Here is a 22,564-nt window from a genome sequence, read left to right on the forward strand (position 1 = left end):
CATTCAAATTGTTAGTCTCAAAAATTATACATTCATAAACACAAAAAGAGGCAGTATGATATGTTGGAAAGAGGAAGTATTTGGGCAAGTCAACAAACCTCCCTGTTTTTCTCATTTATCTCATTTATAAAATGCGGAGAGGGTAGATAACTCACAGAGTACCTGTAACAATAAAATAAGAAGACACATACAACAATATTTTTAAAACTCTTTATCATTATACCGTTATATGTTCTCCTTCAGGTTGCTGTATGCAACTACAGATGATGGTCATAAAGATCTGTTCCTACACAGGAGCTCTTGTTGGGTTTCAATCATTTCTTCACATTCATACATGTGCAGAATGCACAGCTTTGAAAATTTGTACCTCAATGTTCTTAAGCCTTTAAAGCTGTTTCCAAATGAAAGTCATCTTTTTAAGGTCCACTGAAGGGAATTTACACTGTATTTATAGCCTGGACATAATCATTACCTTCCAATAGAAATGAGTCATTAAATAAAAAGCAATTTTCACCCATGAGCTCTTAGGATATATTTGCTTACTTATGGAAATCCAATAGCTTCTTGCTCAATCTTTTCTGCATTTTTCAGTACAATTATTTGGGGTTCACATGTCTGTTCAAGATTTGCCAAATCAGAGAGACTCAGAAACACTAAAAGACACAAAACAATAACAACAAACACACAAGCAAACAGAAACACATTCATTATCCAAAGTGAGAGAGTCTAGGATCCATTTGAGAGGGACAGAGAACTTCTGATCTTTATTCAGCTTCTGATTAAAAACCAAAACGCAGCAGGGCTGCTGTTTCCAACATCTTTATTAAGAATCACATGCGCCGACTAGGAAGTATTCCCCTGCAACAGAGAGAAATCTTGAGAGTGACAGGCCATCTACTCAAACCTGGGTACCAAGCTCTGCATGTTAAGTGAGCATACGGGGTCCCCGGAATGATTAACTATTTGCTTGAGAGCCAACCGCACATGTGTGATTCCCATACGGGTTGTTTTCCCACTGTAGCTCCGTCTGCCTGAAACCAGAATTGGTATTAGACAAAGCAAACAATTTAATTTTACTAAAGGGCTGGAAATTCGACCTCACAGCTGGAGAAACTGCATTGGTTTGATCAGAACAAAAGAATGCCAAATCCTCTCTGTCCCATCCACCCCCAGCTAAGTGGTTTGGCCATTCAATCCCAGCAGAGACTTTTCAACATCCCAGTGTTCCCCCAGGGAAGCTGGGGTACAGAGGGGCATCATTTTGTGTCACTGCCAGGAGCCACAGGGGCTGGTTTGTGTATGTTTGTGTTTTTCATAGCTCCTAAATATTTTATAACAACAATGCTACTGTTTCTCATTTTAATGTCTAGCGTTTTAATGTTGGGTTTATTTATCTTACCCAAAACAACATAATAATTGCAGAGTAGAAAACCACTTTGGGAAAAGGAGTGTTTGCATGTGCTAATGATTTAATTTAAAGAGTTCTGTGACTAAAAACTGAAGATGTGTGATTCAAAAAATGTGCTCTCATCTTGGCTTCAAATGTTAGGTATGACGTTTTTAGGTCAGTAAACAACAGAATGTGAAATACTAAGTTGTAAATACCATAAAGGATGGTCGGAAAAAAACTTCCAAGCAAAAAGGTCACACACAGTCAACCCTAGCATCAGCCATTCTAGTAAAAGGTGATCTCTGCTTACAGCCAAGTCAGTAACTCCACATCTCAGTAAGAAATAAGGTTGACGATGACAACCTAGGGCATCAAAAGCATCTTCTGATCATCAAGACAGCTCTGAGCAATACAAGTCCTGGCTTCAAGGCTCAGCTGTACTACTGGCCAGCTGTGGGGCCGTGGAAAAGTCACTTCATCTCAATAAGTCTCACCTTCTTCAAATGTCAGTGCAGGGCATCAGGCTAAAAGTGCTCCCAAGAGTCCCCAGAGAGCTTTTAAAAATCCAGTTCGATTATAATTTTAGCAGAAAGTATATTAAATTACTCCAATTCTTTAAAAATTAGTAATTTAGGTATAGGGTGTATGTGTGACTATTTTATTAAACAAGACAACACACTTTCACTTTTCCTGCATGCACGCCTTATCCTCCCAACTAGAATGGAAGTCCTCTAAGCAGGGGACCCAGCTCCACACCCAGCAGCTAGGACATCACACCCGACACAGCAGTTGCTCAATCTGATGAGTTTAAAGACCAAACGTTTGATAATAATGAAAGTACAATTGCTGTGAATTAGTATCCAGAAGAAAGATGGGAAATATGCATACAATTAACCAGGGAGGAGGTAGTGAAAAAGTTTTTCCTCTTTTGGTGTAGACATGTTGGAGTTAAAGGTGAGATGGGGTAGATTTACATTAAGACTTTTGATTCACTAGAAAATACTTTTAAACAAGCTACTTCCGTATTTAACAAATCTGCATTTACAATTGTGTCTTTTAAATTACATTCTTCCTGCAGTTTATAGTGGTTTTGTTAATCACAAAGTGTAGTTATCTGAGTTTGTCTGTGGCAATCAACTGAGTTTGCTCCCCATCTCTCTTGCCTTCCTCTAAGTTGAAATAAACAGTTTACAAATCTAAAATTCCTTCAGGACTTTATCCAGAGGGCACCTTCTTAGTCAGGCCTTCTTTGGAACCCACCACCATCTGTACACTTTCTTTCTTCCTTACTTGCATTATTTTTCTGGTTAGCACTTAAACCCATCTAATATATTACATCTAACATATACACATTTTACTATCTTGATTATTATATACTTCCCCATTAGAATGTTCCAAGGATAAGCATTTTTGTCCATTTGGCTCACTGGTCTAACTCAGTGCCTAGAACAATACCTGGAAGATAGTAGGTACTCAGTATGTATTATATGATATATAATAACATATATACAATAATATCAATATATACCATATTATAACATGTCTATAACATATAAAACATTATATGATGTATATTATGTTATTTTATATTATATTTTATATTATAATTGTGTTTATATTATATAATGTATTATGTATTTGTTATATTTAATACATATTATAATTAGCCTACATTATCTGTTCATCATATTATATATTATGTGCTATAATATATAATGTATATTATAATGAATGATTGAATATAGCAGATATTGCCTCTAAGCTATTAGCAACAAGGCACCTGAGAAAATGGGACGCGCAGGGTAGGAAAGGGGTGGCATTTTTCTAAGAGACCCAAACATGCTGGCCCCCGGAGCAGTGTGTGGTCAGGAGCAAGGGCTGTGGAGTTAGATGATGTGAATTGAAACCTTGGCTCTGTTACTCTCTAGCTTTGTGGAATCGGGCAAGTTATTTAACGTATCTAAACTTCAGTTCCCACACGCATCAATCTGGGGTACTGAGAGTACCTGCCTTGTAAGTTCAATGTGAGGATTGAATGAGCTCAAGTACATGAAACACCCTGCAGAGTATCTAGCAGATAGCAAGCTCTCCATGAGTGCTGGATGATGGTGGTGATCGTGCTATCAGGAGGATAATGCAGATAATTACTATATTGTGACCAGGAATGGAGATGGGAAAGTAAGTTCAGCAGATAAAACTCGCACAAAATCTTCAACCTCTAGTCTCTCTTCTACCTCTCTCTGCATTTCTAGCCCGTGAATTCATGCACATACATTTGATAAAATAGAGCTCAGACGTTGGATGCTCACAAGAAAGAAGTATTAAAAAGATGTTTTGTCCACATCAATCCAAGAATACAAAGTGCTGGCACTTTCCCCCTTGTAGTTCTAAGCAGTCTAAGGTCCAGAGAAACGGGTATCAAAACACCTTGACAAATCAGAGCCTTTGGAAATGTGTCATTTTGTGTAGCTCAGTTTTCTAAGCAGTTGAGCATCCGCCCAGGTAGGCATCACAATTCTATAGGTTGTGTTTTGCTTTGTTTAGGTTTTGTTTGTTTGTTTTGATGAAAAATTTTTCCTAAATACATTGCAATTCTCTGCTCAGACCCAGTCTGCACACCACCAAGATCCGCTCAGCCCAGCCTGCTCCACTGCCCCGCAGGCCTCGCTGTTCACCAGCTTCCGGACAGGAATTCCCGCTGCTACAACAGAAAAAGGAGTTCCCCACAGCACTGACTGACAAGAGAGACGCAACACGTAAGCACAGACCAGATGGTACCCACAAAGTACTGGCTTCCTCACCAGTTGCCCAGGTATACCAAACACAGCCCAGAAGAGTTGGGGAGCTAATGCTCCAGGCGGTAGATCTGACTACCAAGAGGTCAAAAATGGGAAACAGCCAACAGAAAAATTGCTTGCCCTTCCCTCCAGCGCCAGGTTGAATGGCCGAAGATGCAGTGGTTCTATGTGGTCTCCCTGGAGATATGTAGAGTGACTGAGAAACAGGCTAGGTTTTGTTGTGAAACTGTGACCAATTTAATAACGTAGCAATTTATATGTGGTCTCACTTACTTCTGGGCTGGCTTCCTTTTTTGCCTCATTCTTGTTCCCCTGGGATTGTACCCTTAATAAAACATTAGCAAGTACTGCAACTTTCGCCTCAGGCTCTGTTTTCTTCCGAACCTTGGCCTCTACAATGATTGGGACTCTTCATTATAATGATCAGCTATTACACTGTGTGGTAATGAAGTGATGGGCTCCCTTTGAGTTTCAGCCCTTAAGGAGATACTTAGGGCTGTTTATCCAGAAAGTGTCTGAGGTGTAGTGATTAAGAGTTCAGGCTCTGGTGTTGGCCTGTTTCCTTCAAATCCCAGCTCCATCACAAGCTATAAAACCTTGGACAAGTAATTTAAAATCAAGCTTTTGTTTCCTCATCCATAAGATGTGGATAATAAGAGCATCTACCTCATAGAATCCTTGTGAAAAGTGGATGAGTTCATACCTTTTAATGTCTGGCACATAATAAACAGGCAACGGACGTTAATTATTTATTTCCCTTGCTGACTAACAGGGTTATTATTTCTTATTGTCGTTAGCATGCCTTCTGATAGCAATATTTCTGCTTTGCAATTTCTAAAATACTATAGGATTACATATCAAGAAGTCTAGCTTATTAGAATTGTGTACAAAGTAAAACTAAATAAAGTCTAGGTTAAAACACAAAAGTTCATGTAAAATCAGGGCATATTCTTTTTAAAGGCTATTTAGGAGACTCCCAACAGCAATTTTTGCTTACATCCTGGTTCTTGAGTGTGTGCTACCAAATTATCAAGTTCTAAATTAGCTAAAGTATTATTATACATTTTCGAGTCATACTGTACGACTGTGGAATATAGATTTCTGACTTAGCATTAACACCCTTGAGTACCTACACTGTCTTAGCTCTGAAATGCAAGATCTTGGTGACCATAAATAAAAGTCTCACTCACTCTAATTCTGATTATTTGCCTTTTAGGATAAAATTACCAGACAGATGAAAGGACTACACCTGTGCTTTCAGCAACTAGAACAACGTTTTATGAAATTGTTATCCAAAATTTAATCACTGTATTTTCATTTCAAGGCTCATTCAGTTTAAATATGGTAAATATTCCCTTAGAAGTGTCATCAAGGTGTGGGAAAGGAAATACCTAACTCTACCTAGGTTTGGGGAAAGACGCATGATATGCATGAGGGCCCGGGATCGACATACGTGGAAGCAGACTTTAACCTTATTTTCCATCTCCACAGCCTCATTCAGCATCCCAGGGCCTCATACTGGCTTAAGTATGATATGATATCCCAAGTATAGAATTCTCTGTCAAAGCTGACCTCAAGTCAGTGTTGATTTTTAATAATCACAGGGCTTTATCAAGGTTCCAGTCAATGAAATTAGAAACATCCTACCAATACCAGCAGCCCATGGGGATGAAAATTACTGATTGTGAGATGTGCTACTGATGTGTACATTTCAATAGCAATAAATTAGATTATCTATAATAAATTTTAATCATAAAGTGGAAATTATGGTTAAGTAACACCACTTAATGATTATGGGGAAGCCCCCAAGTCATGCTTTTAGGATACAGATAATGAGTCTAAGAGAAAGAACTCTGTGACAGTCATTAGGACAGCTCTCAAAGGCCCTTTTCATTTGCTTCCAGATCCTGGTATAGTCTTACTAGTGAATTCCCAAATAGTTGTTATAAGAGAGAAGGGGCCCAAGGAACAATACAATTCTCTCACCAGCCAACTGCTCTGAAAAGGCAGTGAGCTCAAGACTCTGTATTTCTTGAACTTGCAAGTTTGTTACTCTTCAAGTGCTGCTTTGGCTACAGAACTTCCAAAACACCTCCTTGAGATACCTGGAGATACCAGAAAGCCAGATCCACTCGCATGCAACCTTGATCTCAGGTCCTTTGCACTGTTTGTCTGCTGGCTCCATAATAACACAAGAGTGACAAAAACCTTAAACCTGATCTAGATGTCACCAGTCTTCAAATCAGAACTAGCCTTTGTGGCTGGGCCCAGCTCAGTCACTCCCTCCAATGACCCTGAAGACTTAATTCTTTCAGAAAAATGTTCATTTACTAACATTGCTGGGCAGGTGCAGATTTCACATGAAGCTTTCAAAGCCGAAGTTTCCAAACCCCAGGGAAGACCCTTGCAATGGTTCATATGGTTATACATTTTTATAAATTTTGCAAAAGTAATATACTTTAACCACAATAATTCAAAACTTCTTTCTCTTTCCCCCCAAAATTTTCTTCAACTATATTTTACATTACCAGGTAGAGTGGCTGTAGGCATTTGAGGGATCTAAGGGAGAATTGAGTTGAGGACACATTTAGTTTGCATTTAGTGGCATCTATCTATGTGGTTCACCATCAGTCCCATGTATAAACAAATTGTTGTTAGCAGTCCCAGTATACGAACGACTTCCAAAAACACTCCTACACTCCCTGCGCTGAGACACCCAGCATTTTAGCATGAAGGGCAGGACCGAACTTGTATCACCATATGAACATATCCCCTGGTGGCCAGCACTAGAATTATGGTGGTGGGAGAGGAGAAACTAGGCTCAAAATGTACAGAGTCAGAAGCTAGTCTGTGGAAAATTCCCCAATCATTAGACACGCAAATTTGTAATTGGAAGATTTGGTTCCTGCATACAGAGTCAAAATCAAAGTTTTCTCCTGGAATACAGCATACAAATTATAAACACACCATGATATTTTCTTTTGTTGATTAGATTCGGAGAAATGGAAATTACTAGACTTTTTTTTGTTTACAGAGCACAGACCTGTAGCAGTATTATTAACAGCCAATATATCTGTAACAGCTCGTATGAGAAAGAAACTTGATAGATTTTTTTGCAAATATGTCACCAATGTAGAAAATATACATAGTAATGCCAGCAACAAGTCGTGGCTCTGGAGAAACATTTGTAAATGCTCAATAATAAAAAACAAATTTCAATCAACCACATTGGAGGAAAACTAAATAATCTTTTTGTACTTTCTATAGAAACAACTACAAAATTGTTGTCTTATGAAGAGACAGTCAAACCAAAAATGCAACCAAAAAACGTAGGGAAAAAATATTAAAGAGGTATGTCACATGTATAATCAACAAAAATATTATATTATTTTCCTGAGTTTTGTGATATTTATGGTGTTTGCTCACTTTCAAACTTATGAGTTACTGTGACTTCTTTCCCCATTCTAAACAAATACAATAATTTTGTAGTCATATCTTTTTATTCTTTTTCTCAAAGCATATAAGGTCCGAGCTTCAAGCCTCACAAAACGTGGATCCATTTCTGGGGTTAGGAATTCCTTGACAATTAAGCCTTTGCCTATACATCATTATCAACTCCCTTTAGTGCTCTAGTTATCTCTCATACTGTCTTGTCTCCCATTGGAATTTGTAAAAATCATCCCACAATGCCAAAGGGCGAAGCTAAGGCCACAATGAACATGATGAATTGCTGGCACAAGGCACTCACGTTGTGTCACTTAAGCATCGCACAGTTTGCAATTACATGCTTTTCTGTCTCTACCACTAGTCCTTGACTTAATCATCTATGCATCCTTTTCAGTGCAAAGCACTGTGCCTACAGGGACTCGGTGCACTATAAACATGGGAACGAGGGAAGGAAGAGGCAGAGGGCAAGAAAAAAGAAAGAAGGGAAGCAGAGAGGGAGAAGAGGTAGACTTTTAAGAAAAAGGTGGAGAAAAAACTATGAAATTGGTTTAAGCTCTATTTTATAGATCTCGAGCATAAACCACAAAGCCTTTACGTTTTTACCATAATATCTTTTAGTGCGTGTGTGTGTGTGTATTTAAAAATCCTCAAATTTTTAGCTTAATTCCTTCAACTTTTATTCACTTTTTGACTCAAAACATTTCATATTCAATGTTATTTTAACCAACATGCTGCTTTTTACAAGTAACTAGAATATTAACTATGTTATGCAAATGAAAATCTGTGAATTTAATCACAAAGAGTGGCCCTAGAGGATCACTAAATCCTCCAGCATCCAATGGGAAAATTTGGAGAGTCCTATTATATTCAGTAACTCATCTACCAGTGCCCAGAATTTAATATAAATTGAATTGAATCCTACACACAACTCTTTGTAGATTCTGCCTGTCGATAAGACATGCTTTCATAAAAACTAGCAAGCTAAAAATACAGACGACAGCCCATTTTCATTTTCATTTCATTTTCTTTTCAATGAAACATTGTGAATGTAGTGGCATCACATAAATATTTATCAAACTCTACAATTCTTCCAAATGCAATGATAAATGAAAGTATCCTTCAATGTGCATACAAAATACCTGCAAAAAACATTTTTAGGAGACTGAAATGACATGCATGCTATCCAAAGTCATGGAGGGCAATAAATTTATCCCACTACCTTCTAAAGAGCCACTAATAGAGGAAGTAATCATTTGATAGTTTTTGCAACCTCTGCTTACTAGACCTCTGAAATCTCCCTGCTTGTCAATTAACAAGAAATAAAAACAATTTAGCATCTCTTAGCACTGGGGAAATAATGACCCTGACACAAAGAGCCAGGTAAGCCATTGAAAACTTCCATTACTGATATAAAAGAAAGACTGATTTCAGAGAAAACACCACACAAATTTTCAGGTTGTTGGCTTGCCACCCTTTTGGATTTCCTCTTTATGGTGGTCCTTATTTTTATCATTTACTAGTTACACAGGGACAATAGCAGCTCAAACTTGATACACAATGAAGACATAATTACAGATTTGAACAACAGTCCTTTATTAAAACCTAAATTGCCTTCAGCCAACAGTTAAGTAAAGGTCAAGAAGAAAGTACCTGCTGAAAATAGTAATAAAAACATGCTGTTCATTATTTTCTAGAAGCTTCTAATCCTCTCTCCCATTTGGCTTACATGACAACTACTAAGTTCATCCGAATGTTGTGAAGTGTTCAGGGCTCCTCTGGGAAACATTATTTTTCTCTCAAATAATTATGATCAAAAGTCTAGAGCTAAGGTTAAAAATCCAGAACCAAGAAAAGTTTCTGCCATCACTCCATCATAATTTTATTCCTCTCCTTTGCTTGCTCTGGTCCCAAGGGGAAATTTTAAGGGCAAGCTTGGACCAAAATTCAAGGAATCTCTTTTGACTTAGATGGGTGGAGATAAAAATATCACCTCCAAAGAAGAATGAAGATGGGGAACGCTATTCAGTCTGGAATCGTCATGAATTACACCGAAGTCGCTAAATAACATGTCTTCTTCCTCAACTTGTCTAAGAGGAGCTAACAGGCAAGTTTGGGAAAAAGAAACTAGAAAGATTAACAGCCATCCATAAGATAAAATATGATTTCTGGTGCATCTGAGTATAAGAAAAAAGAAGCTCATAGTTTATTATATTACACAAGAGACATGCTACTATGGGAATTACCACTCCTTTAAAAATCTGGGCTGGGACTAACGGTCTCTGCAATGACAAAAATCTCCTCATATTTCATACAGCTTTTCCCTTTCTTGGCTTTCATTCACCCACTCTTGACTATCTGATGATTAGAGACTGCTGATAAAGAGTATTCAATTCAGCACTGGCAGCTAGTAAACAGTTCTTCAGTTGAACTAAATAAATAAAAGGCTACTCAGTTGTATGTCTTTATTCTTTCCTTGGCCACCAGTTGAAATGAATCCTTCCTCCTGCAGAAGATCAAAGTATAGCATCACAACATTTGAGAGCTTAAAAGATCCTGGTACCACACCATTCAGCCAAATCCCTCTTCTTCCTGTGTCTGGTGGGACTGCGTCTTCGGCAAAGCAAAAAATTGTCTTTTCATCATAGAAAAGTTGTGGAAAGCATAAATTAAATGGGGAGACAAAGTTCTCTGGTTTCATTTTCTTTCCTTGTAAAATGAAAGCATTGGATAATTATTATCTCTCTACTGTTTCTCCAAGCCTCCAGTGGAAAGTGCCAACACACAGAGCAGCATTGCAGAAATTGGGGTTAATAGGAATTGCTGGAAAACATCAGCCTTAGAAATATTTTTAAACTTAAAATCACTTTTAAAAATATTTATGTAAGAAAAGTATTTTATCAGTTAGGATCTTGCCAGAAAACAGATGGCACTCAAATTGGCTAATTGAGAAGCATTTAGTAAATAAACTATTTACAAAGGTGTGAGCAGGGTTTAGGGAAAGTAAAAAAAAAAAAAAGATGCAGTAGTCCAGGGTTGGTAACAGCAGGGAGTTGTTTCCACCATCAATAGAGGGAGACAGCCAGCCCACAGAAACCAGTGTGGAAAGAGTCAAAGGGACAAATACTCTGACCTATTTCTCTTTCATCCTCTCTACATTCTCACAGGCAGAACCAAGAGATGTCAGGGGGCAAAGGAGTCCACTGGCCAAGGAGTTCAGGTGCCTGGACACAAAGCAGAAAGTGGATCTGGAGAAGCCAGTGGGAGAGAGCTAGCACAAAATGTAATTTTGTGAATGTAATTATAAAGTTATATTTATTTATTGTTGGAATAGTCTGTTTACAAAAAAATAGTAATTAGTTTTACAGTGCTTAATGAATCTGAGATATGTCTTTTGGGTATCTATTTGAATCCAAGTGCACATTAGGTTTCCTAAGCCTCTACTGATTCTATCAAAACATTTGGAATAAAAAGAGCGTTCTATGCTCACATAAGTTGAAGAAATGCTTGCTAGAGCCTCAATATGAAGAAAGGTAAATATAAATGCAAATGTGTTGTGCATGTGAGTTTTTCTTCTTAAAACACTAGATGTGTAAAAAGAAGGAAACAAATGTCCCTACCCCATGGGATGACTGAATGAGACCATCTGTATAAAGCATTTTGCACAGAACTCGGCACATAGATAGTGCTCAGTAAATGTTAACCACTGCTGCCTTTGCCACCAGCATCATCGCCTGCAGGTGCATTCTATCCTCTCAGACAGACTGGGAAATTTCCCACTATGGAAGGCCCAGGCTTTATACCTGTAGCTCTTTGTGTCACTCATGCCAGGCCCAGTGGCTTACACACAGGTAGCATTCAATTAATGATAGACTATGAAGACAATGAGAGTTGTCGTATGCTATGTCAGGCTATATTATTACTCAGTAGTTATTCATTCCTCTCCCCTCCTCCTTCTGTAAAAGGAGTATTCTTCTCTGCTCCCACACCGATGTTGAGCTTGGCGCCATGACCTGCTTTGGCCAATGGAATGTGGGCCAGTTTTGTGCAGAGGCTTTAAGAGGCACTGCAAGCTTCCATCAGCCCTTCCGTGCTCCTGACTTCCACTTTGAGAATGTCACATCCCAGATAGTGGGGACTCCTTCAGCCTGAGTCCTGGAATGGAAAGACATGTGGAACAGATTGTAATTTCATCCACAGCCTGCAAAAGTGCTGCTTCAACTGTTCCCCCAGACTCAGGAGGAAGAAAAAAAAAATGTCTGTTTCCATAAGCCACTGAAATTTTGTGATTGTTACGCAGCAATAATACAGAAAAATATGACTAATGCATATGCTTAACAAGGTTATTATGGCATGCTGGAGTGGAAAATAGAGGAACTAACATGATATTTGGAGTTCATTTCTGGAGTTCCAATCCCAGCTCTGACAACTCCCAGATATGTGACCCTAAGTGGGTAAGTTTCACTACCTTGCTGGATTACTGTGACAATTAGAAATAGCACCCACAAAACACCTAGCACAGTGCCTGGCACATAAGAAACCTTGACAAATGAAAGAAATAATATAATTAGCAATAATGGATAGCAAAAATATCTTCCCCATTATCCATGATTAATGTGCTGAACTGGAAATTGTTATCTCCATTGAATATTTCTTTAACCTCAGGTAAATAAACAATGAAATCATTGCTCAAGTTTGCAGCTTACAAAATAATCTAATAGAAAATCATGGTTTAAAATATCCAATGTGCTCTTTCTAAACCTTCTAAAACTTCTGAGTAGTCAAGAATATGAATTCCTGTTGTGTCAAAGAATAAGAATGCATTCTTTGTGAAGGAAAAAATGATTAAATTGCATCTTCTAGACTAGTAATTTAAATTGTGATCAAATCCACTATAGGTGGGGGCCCCCCAGTTAATCCATTTACTGTGAACATTATTAAACATTTATTAAATGCCTGTGCGTGATCAAAAATTTTTAAGGTATGGTTTTGTTCACTGAGCTCCAAAAAAGTCAAAACATAAAATTACTAAATGGATCAACTAATCCCAGAATATGCAGTTTCACAAAACAGGAGCACTGCAATTACTGAAGAACAGAAATAGATTTTTGATCCAAACAGGAAGGCATTCAGAAAACTATCACTGCTAATGAATAATAGAAGATTTATTTGGATTGTAAAACTCGACTAGAAAAGAAGTTTAGTTAAAATATGAGCCCAATTCCCTGCCTTTCAAAAGAATAAGGAAAAGGATTTTACAGAAAAGATATAATCTGGTAGATACTCTTTAAGGAGCCCAAGTAAATTTAGGGAAGTGTTTCCAAACCACAGGCAGAAGGAATGCTTGGAGTGTTTAAATGAAGATTCCTGGGCTCCTACCCCAGGCCTACCGAATTGGAATCTTTGGGAATTGGGCCTGGGAATCTGCATCTTTAACAAACTCTCCAGGTGATTCATGTGCACTCCTAAGTTTGAGAACCACTAAACAATGCAAGCCATTAAATAAGCTTCGCCAGCTGACTTAAAGGTTCTTGAAAGACAAAAATCCAAACAAGTTGAGGCCATTCTATGCCCAAGGGTCAAATGAAGAAGACAACAGAGTCTGGATGTGAGACTCAGTAACAGCCGCAGGGCTAAATAGCCATTCATTCTGCCAGCAGCTCAAGCCATGATTTTTAGCACTTGGAGGCAAAGAGCTGATGGATCATTCAACAGTAGTGCAAACCCAACGGCACCATGGTGATAACTTCCCTTGCTGGACATACATTTGCCAAACATTTCCTCAGCCTAGCATCCCCTGGCACAAGTCCAGGCAATCATTCCTCAACAGCTTCTTGGACTTGGATGTTAAAATTCACAAGAGGTGAGAGGAAAGGAAGTAAGATGGCTAAGAATATTATTATATGGAAATTCTAACCTTTATAAAAAATTCCAACATCAAGTCTAAATAAACCTCTTTTCCTATAATCTAGAGGAAAAACATAGTTTTACTTTCTAAGAGAAGGGAACAAAATAAAATGAAAAGGGGAAAAGGAAATTGCTACTATAGTTTGAAAAATTAAAAATGCTCTGGGAAAGTAAATCGGAAACACGTGGAATGAATGCAAACAAAAGAACACTGAGTTAGGACTGAGGAGAGATGTACGTTCTAGATCCATCTATATCCTCTAACGAGTATGCGACCTTCACAACTCACTTAGCTACTCTTTAACCCAAAGGAGTTAATGTTTACAAAAAAGAGCTTTTTCAATCACAAAGCAATGTCAAAATGTAAGTGGCATTATTATCATCCATGGCAAAATTTATTTTATACAATCCAGAATCTAATGGAACACATGCAAAGCAGTAAGTTATTTTTTTAATAGAAGCAAAAGATATCAAACTCTTGGAGTCAAGAATTGTAAGGGCAGCTATATCATCAGATGAAATTATACACACATTTTCTGAAATAACACCCAAGAGGAAAACAAAAAAACGCACTACAAATGGGGAAAATCTAGGCCACTCGCACCAAATTGCTCCTGCTCTTCCCTGCATCAAGCCACATCGAGAGGAAACTTCCTAATAAAAACAATGCAATGTGGCTTGATGTAGTCATCTAGGTAGCAATGGTTAATGATTCGGTCCAACACCTTCCTGTTGACCTACCTACCCGCATCCACCTGAGTCCTAAAGGTAAGCTTCTCTCACTGGAGAGCCACACAAACAACGGGACTCTGAGGAAAAAGGAAGGGTGATTAATGGCCAGTGCCATCAGTCAATGAGCAAGGGTCATCAGGACTTTGAAACCTATTTAACACTTTATTGCCTTACAGATTTTAGATCAACACCAAATTCAAGTGTATCTAGGAACATGCAACGAAGCGAATACTTGTCTTTAGACGGGAGATGGCATTGTATACTACAGTTACTTAGAGCCGGAGTTTGAAACTAGGCTCCAAGTTATATATCTTCTCTGAATGTCAGTTCATGAGTTGATGATTATTAGTTCTACCTCATGGGGCTGTTGTAAGAATTAAATAAGACTCGACTATAAAACCCTTCATACAGTGTGTTGCCCATCATAAGTATTCGATGAAGTCAATAATTAGTAGTAGTCAAGTGTTAGCACAGAGAAGACACTCAGTTACTTCCCTTCCTTTCTCATTTTATACTTCAAAGGTGAAAATATATGCCAATCAAGTGGCAAGTTATATACAATAAAATAGAGTATGTGGCTAAATCAGAATCCAGTTTTCTTGACATTTACCTTTTCCTTCATTATGGCTATGGAGACCAATTTTACAATTTACACTGGCCATAATTAGAGCCCATGTATACAAAAATTACAGTTCAAATTTGTGATGGTACATACAGTTTTGTAACTCCTATCCAATATTTAATACAGTTTCTCAAATCCTTTTACTAGTATTACTGACGTACCATTAGTATCTCTATAATACCTGTTTTTAATCATCACCATCATTACTAGGAACAAAGCACCCAGTGAGTGTTATAGAAAATTATTTAATATACATAAATGTGCCCTGAAAACTGTGAAGTGCTAATAATACCATTTACACAAGAATAGAGAAGACACAGCCCCTGTCTTGAGATGTCTACAACCTAAAAAATATTAGAAAGATGCACAGTGCTGATCAAAGAACACACATACATATGCATGTGTCCAGGAACACGTACACTTAAAGACAAATAATGACAATCATAAGAATAGAAATATATATAGACATACCTGTATCTATGATGGAGAGTAAATAAATAGGTAAAGGACAATGAAACTATTGGGACAATTTTAACCCCATATTTAAAAACGTTTCTATAAAAAATCAGTTCTTACAAACAAAATCTTAAAATCAATTTTTTGTAAATAATATCCACAACATGCCTCCTCTAGTCTATCATGGAAACGTTTGTAGAAGCACAGCTCCATATAGTAATGGAGCATACACAGTGCAAATGCCTGTCATTTAGGGGCAGATGTGCCTGTGAAACATGAAAGACCAAGCAACTAATGCAATATCACTTCAGCAAAGCATTACTGTAAAGGGAAAGACTGGTACATAAGATCCATTTGAAAATCCATTTCACACTTCTAATTTAATGTCAATTCAAATGTAATTTACTTTATCAGGGCCCTTGATTTGGTGAAGGGCAGAAGTGCAATCAACAGAGGTGACAATTACTTATGCTTACCAAAAGATAACTTGGTAATAGTAATGCTGAACAAGAAAAACAAACACAGGGACTCTCACTGAAAATCACAGCTATTATTGTCTAAACAGGTCTTCTTACAAACCAATGTATTCTAAGAAAAAGCTTTTACTTGCATCCTCTCTGCACCAAATGCAACTGCATTTTTCCACTCTATTTTAGTGTGAGAATACCCCTTTACTTTTCCAATGTTGACCACTCATGAGAGATTGAGGCACTTCTGGCACAAAACATTAAACTTACCACTCTCGTCATCTATATTGAACCTTCCAAGACCACTGCCATCCCTGATGGAGTACTGGATCTCTCCATCCCTCCCGGAGTCCTCATCTTGGGCAGTCACCTGTAGCACACTTGTTCCAATACGTGAGTTTTCTTTTACAGATCCAACAACAGCAAAGTCTGGGAAATAGGGATTGTGGAGGTTTTCATTGACATCCACCACTTCCACCTCAACAAAGGAAACAGATGACAGAGAGACAGGCCGCCCTTTGTCTTTGGCCCGAACTGTGAGATTATAGAACTGCTGCTTTTCGTAGTCAAGCTCTTTGCTCAAGCGAATGGCACCACTTGCTTTATCGATTTCAAATCTCCCATTATAGTCATTGACCAAAGAATAGCGCACTTGACCCCCTAGTCCAAGATCTGGATCATGGGTCTCCAGCCAAGCAATGACAGTGCCAACAGGAAGATCTTCAAGAACCTTCACACTATAGCTACTAGGAATGAAAGCTGGGGAGCAGTCATTGACATCATCCAAAAAAACCTTAAGAGTGACAACCGAAAACAGCTGCTGGCCACTTTCTGCCTTGTCTCTGGCTTCTATTTTTAAAGAGTAGTTTGCTTTGGATTCCCGGTCCAACTGGTCAGCTACATAAACGATTCCAGTTGAGCTATTGATGGCAAACTGCTGTGTATCTGTCAAGACTGAATAAGTCACCTCACCATTAGAACCCAAGTCTTTGTCTCTGGCTTCCACTTGAATAATCTCAGTACCGATACTTGAACTTTCAAGAATGGTAACTGAGTAACTGTCTTGAAGAAAAATTGGGCTATTGTCATTAGCATCCTCCACATTGATGGTGAGCAACCTCCATGAAGATTTTTGTGGATTACCTAAGTCATAGATGGTGATATTAAGGAGAAAGAGGTCTGTGTGTTCTCGATCCATAGGCATAAGGACTTTAAGTTGCCCAGTCTCCATATCAATATTAAAGCAACTATCTGTATTTCCATCAGATATTGTAAATAGCACCTTTCCATTGAAGCCAGAGTCAGCATCATAGGCTTTAATCCTCAGAATGTTAGCACCAACTGGCAGATTCTCCTTCACAGTCACATCTGAAGGAAATGACTTGTCAAAATGTGGTCCTTGCCTATTAATTGAATAAAAGTCAAGAAACCCATCTTCCAAATTCAGCCTCCCATTTGCTTTTGCCTTAATGAGTAGTTTCTCTGCCAGCTTTTGAGCCACACGAGTTTCTCTGCAACTGAAGCTCTTTGAAGATACCTTCCCATGTAGGACTGAAATGTTAACAGACATGGGGTCTGCAAAATTCTCTCCGTCGGTTGCTGTAATCCTGAGGGCAAAATTACCATTTTTAATGCCAGAATTCATCAGTGACTTTTTAAGCTGTAAAACACCAGAGTCTGGGTTTAAATAAAAGAAACCAAGTTCATTTCCAGAGATGATTTTGTACTTTACAAGTTCAAGTTCATCAATATCGATTGCTGAGACAGCTGTGATGTGACCCCCAACTGGAAAGTCATATGAAATAACTCCCTGGCAAGCCACTTTTTCAAAGAGAGGGCTGTTGTCATTGACATTTCCTATTCGAATAGTCACATTTACCTCACTTTCATGGCGGTATGGTGAACCCCAGTCAGAGGCTCTTACAATGAACCTGTAAGTTTCTGGAGAGGATTCAAAATCCAGTTCTTCAGTTGTGCTAATAACACCTGTAAACTGGTTGATGGCAAATGGTAACAAATTTAAGCTGGCAATACTATAAGTGATGTACCCATTTTCTCCTTTATCTTTATCAGAAGCTGAAACCATCAGAACGCTCGTACCCACTGGAACACTTTCATTCACAAAAGCATCATATAGGGGCTGCTGAAATTCTGGGGTGTGGTCGTTGGCATCTTCTATGCTGATAGTGACTTGTGCTTTTAAATCTCCTTCCTTGTTTGTCACCTCCAGTTTATAAACCTCCTTCTTAATAGTATTCAGTGGCTGTTCTGTGACAATCAGACCTGACCGAGGATTAATTTTGAAGTACTGTGCATCCTCACCGGGAGATAATTTGTATTCCACATCTAGTGGTTCGGGACTTAATTTTACTATAGCAACCACGACACCAGGAGGGGAAAATTCACTAATGCTCACCTCGTACATTTCTTTTTCAAATCTAATTGGGACAGTGTCTCTTTTGGGGTTGGCGATGTGGACTATCTTTACTGCTGAAAATTTCTGAGGTGACCCCTTATCTTTTGCTTGAAGAGTGAGATTGTAGCCATAGGGAAAGCTCTTCCAGTCAACCCGCTTTCTCTCCTTAATCTTGAACTCATTCATCCACTTTCCTTCCTTAGCCAGGAAGAACTGATCTAAAGGATCCCCAGCCACAATGGAAACAGACTCAATCTCTCCATTCGCCCCCTCATCTAGGTCGTCGACTGTCACCACCGCATACGTCGGCTCCTTGTCCAGTGAGAAAGGAACATGAGTGACCACGTGGATAGTTGGGGCGTGTTCATTTACACGTTCAATGTGAACATAAAGCTTTGCAGTACTGCTCACTCCGTTGTTTCCATAAAGTTTCATCCCCCGGTCCACAGCCAAAATTTCCAGATCATACCTATTCTTCTCATCATAATTTAATCGTCCACTTAAAGAGATGACACCACTGGTGGGGTGAACCGAAAAGAAATCAACTTTGTTTTTAAAGTAGTAGTAGAATTCTCCATTGGAACCGATATCGGCATCTGTTGCTGTCACCTGGGCGACACTAGTCCTTAAAGGTGTGCTTTCTGCTATAGTAACAGAGTAAGTTGTGGGTGAAAATAACGGTCTTAGATCATTCATATCTAAAACCTGTATATTCACTTTGGTCCATGCTTCCAAATCCTCTCCTCTGACAGAACCTTTTACTATCAATAAATAATTGTCCTGAATTTCCCTATTCAATATGGCAGAATTGCCACCTTTAGTTCTTATTCTGAGAAAACAGAAATCTGCAATGATGACTTCTTCTGCTTTGAAAAAGCCTTCCTCGTCCCCAGATACTATTCTGTATTTGATATCCCAAGACAGATCTATCAAGGTGATGCCCATTCTACTCTGGCTGTTGACGTAGGTCCTTGCTGCTGAGTTCTCATACACTGTAGCATTATAAATGGAATGTGTGAAGTGGAAGCCCAGGGGCCCGGTCCCCGGCAGCCCCTGGGAGACTGTGGCCAAAAGCTTGAGAAGCAGGAGGATAAGGCAGGAAGGAGGAGGCCGTGTACCCACACAGTATCCCATAGTTATATCCATCACATCATACTTCCATCCTGGAGTGGGAAAAAGAGAGAGAGAAAAAATAAATTAACGTAGAGGAAAGTGGGAGAAGGAATAGGAAATAACTGTTATGAAACAGTGCTTTTTAAAAACTTTATTATAAACTCTTGTTACTAAAACATCAGTACAAGAAAGAAATTAGAAACCTAACCATACCAGATGATAAGGAATTCAAGATCACTAGGATTTAACCTTGTTTGATTTTTTTTTAAATAACACTTTCACACTGCTGACGGGATTGTTCATTGGTACAAGATTCACTGCATTCTGAAGGTCAATTCAGAAATAGGTACTGGAAACCTTAAAAAGTGCATTCACCTTTGGTTTAGAATTACCTTCTAGGCAATTATCCTATGGAAATAATTAGACAAATGTACATTTATAGCACGGTTTAAAATGCAAAAATTGAAAAGATACTGCCTGTCAATAGAGAATCAAATAATTTGTGGCACATTCATAAAATAAAATACTATGCAGCCATTAAAAATAATGATTTCGAAAATATATATTTTCAGATGCAGTAAGATGTAATGCTAAGTGAAAAAAAGATCAAAAAATAGTATATGTAGTATGATTCTATTATTTAAACATATATAAGTACAACTGCATTTTTACATTTAAAAAAGACTGTTGTGAGGTTTGGGGGCATATTTGCATTTCCTACTACTTCCTCAATTAACAGTGTTCACCAATGGTTACATAATTACTTTTGTAAATATGATCTTTTAAACAAATGCTTCTAAGGATTACTGTCTTTTGTTGTGCTGACTTTTAAACTGATCCAGACTTCTGAATAATCCACTACCATGAGGATGAACAAAGCATCATGCAATGAAAACAGCAGAAACAACAATCCCTAAGGAGTCGCATGATCTAAGTGATGTCCACCAGTGGACTGCGCTACTCAGAACAAGGCAGGTGAGAAAGATTGCGTACAAGAAAAATTTAAAGAATTAAAAGAGTAATTTAAGGAATTATTTCCAATTATTTTTATCAGTCACTATTAAATTCCCAGAGTCACCACACCTCTATGACTATGGAAATTAAAAGATCAAAACAGTTTCCTCTTTTAACCAGTAAAATCTGTCAACTATTTAAAATAGAGGGGGGACAAAAGGGTTATTTAACAAGGAACAGTTAAGTCTATTTACACCCTGATGGCTCAGGTTTTTAGAACCCTCCAATTTATGAGTTCTTCCACCAAGACATATTCTGCAGGACACTCACCTTCCCTTTCTCCTTCTCCTCTATGGGGAATGTGGAGATACAAGGGGATGGGAAATGAATCCTTTTGCATGCTATGACTTAGGCATTATGTCAGGCATTTTCCCACTTTGTTCTATTTCATCCTTACAACAACCCTAAGCAACAGGTTCTATTTTACCCAACTACATGTTAGAAAACTGAAAGTTAGAACAGTTTACCTATTTGGTTGGAGCATTGGCCCGACTAATATAAGGAGCACAGCAGGCTCTCAAACCCTGGTCTGCCTTATTCTAAAATCCGTGCTTTTTTCCAGCACACCATCATTCTTTCTAAATTATTTGTTACAAGAATGAAATAATTAAGGCCCCTTAGAAGCACATATGACATAATTTATTTCTATTGAACTAGCCAGCATTCATCATTGATGGAAAAGCATAAAACACACTCAGTATTTCTGTTTGGTTACCTCCTTTCTGGTTTTAACTAGTTCCAATTACTGCCTGCAAGCTGAAAAATACCCTACAGATGCTTAACATTTTAAAATATTAAAAAATTATTTCAGGGGTCAGCCTGGTGGCTCAAGCAGTTAAGTGTGCATGCTCAGCTTCGGCGGCCCAGGGTTTGCAGGTTCGGATCCTGAGCAGGCACCAATGCACTGCTTGTGACAACATGCTGTGGCGGCGTCCCACATAAAGTAGAGGAAAATGGGCATGGATGTTAGCTCAGGGCCAATCTTCCTCGGCAAAAAAAAAAAAAAAAGAGGAGGATCAGCATCAGATGTTATCTCAAGGCTGCTCTTCCTCACAAAAAAAAAAAAATTTCTGTAGCCTATAAAACACTTTCATATCCAAAGTTGGCAAGGCACATGTTATATATGTCCTTTTTTGTAGATGAGACCATCAAACATCATTTTCCTAGTAACAGAGTCTGGATTAGAACTCAGGCTCTCTCCACACTCCACAGGCTTTCTCATTTTTTTCCCAACTCAGCCTTGGAGGCGACTCTCATAAAACGAAATTCTGGGCACGCATTTACTTGGTTCCCACTGGGGATGAAATATGCCTTGCTGCTGTCATCTGCTGAAATATCTAGAAAATACTAAGTAGGCAAGTAGAAAGGGTACAGTCTAATATAGGGATTTCATAAGCAGAAAAGATAGTAAACATGAAAAGCAGAAAGATGGGGTAACTTTTGGTAAAAGAAGTTAATTTCACATGCTATTCCTCTGGCTAGCTGTCCTTAGGAAATGCCTCACGTGCTAAGCGTACAAAGCAGTAGTTTGAATGCAGTGAGTTCAGATAGCCCACCTAGGAGAGTGAAGAACCCCCAGGGACCAGTGTGACTGGAGGTACTTTTTTGTGGAGCACACTCAGCTGAAACATGGAAGCAACAGGGCCCTCTTTAGGGATCACAGATGTAAACTAGTACATGCTTTAATAATACACCGTATGCATCCTTAGACTCTGATTTCATCCTCTGAGAATGCTCCAAAGTAGAGGATGTATTTTTAGGTACATTAAGAACACAGTGGAATGCGACAAGGCTTTTAATATGGGAATGACCCAAGGCCATGTTACACTCTCTCAAAGTAGAAAACTGGGGTTACTCCCAGCATCTCTGGGGAAATACAGATTCCGTTTCTGCCTCATTTTCCACTCACTATTCTACACCCAGGGCATTGCCTGTGTGTGACAGCAGTCTTGCTGATACTTCGCCCAAAGGGTCTGGACACCATGGTCATCAGAGAAGAAAACCGCCCCAAATGGTAAATTCAGTTCAACAAAACTTCTTATTCTTATTCCTCCTCTCCTCATCCTGAATCTTGACTGAAGGAAACCTGATGAGAGGAGAGGAGGCGCATTTGAGCATCATTCTCTTCCCACTCCCAGTACAGCACATCCTGCACAGGGGGCACAAAATACTGGTTTGCCCAACAGAACATGAAGGCACAGACAC

The 22,564-nt window shown here is 38.6% G+C and overlaps 1 protein-coding gene across 1 annotated transcript in view; it reads right to left on the reverse strand.

The window, feature by feature from the left end:
* The window catches only part of FAT3 (FAT atypical cadherin 3), a 605,429-nt gene that overhangs the window by 482,957 nt on the left and 99,908 nt on the right, over positions 1-22,564 (reverse strand). The window contains exon 2 of the mRNA XM_058545418.1: positions 16,087-19,395. Coding sequence (XP_058401401.1) covers positions 16,087-19,378 — 3,292 coding nt within the window. The 5' untranslated portion in view covers positions 19,379-19,395. The remainder of the gene's footprint in view (positions 1-16,086; positions 19,396-22,564) is intronic.

This window comes from Diceros bicornis, chromosome 7 (assembly GCF_020826845.1).
Source record: "Diceros bicornis minor isolate mBicDic1 chromosome 7, mDicBic1.mat.cur, whole genome shotgun sequence".
NCBI classification, from domain to species: domain Eukaryota; kingdom Metazoa; phylum Chordata; class Mammalia; order Perissodactyla; family Rhinocerotidae; genus Diceros; species Diceros bicornis.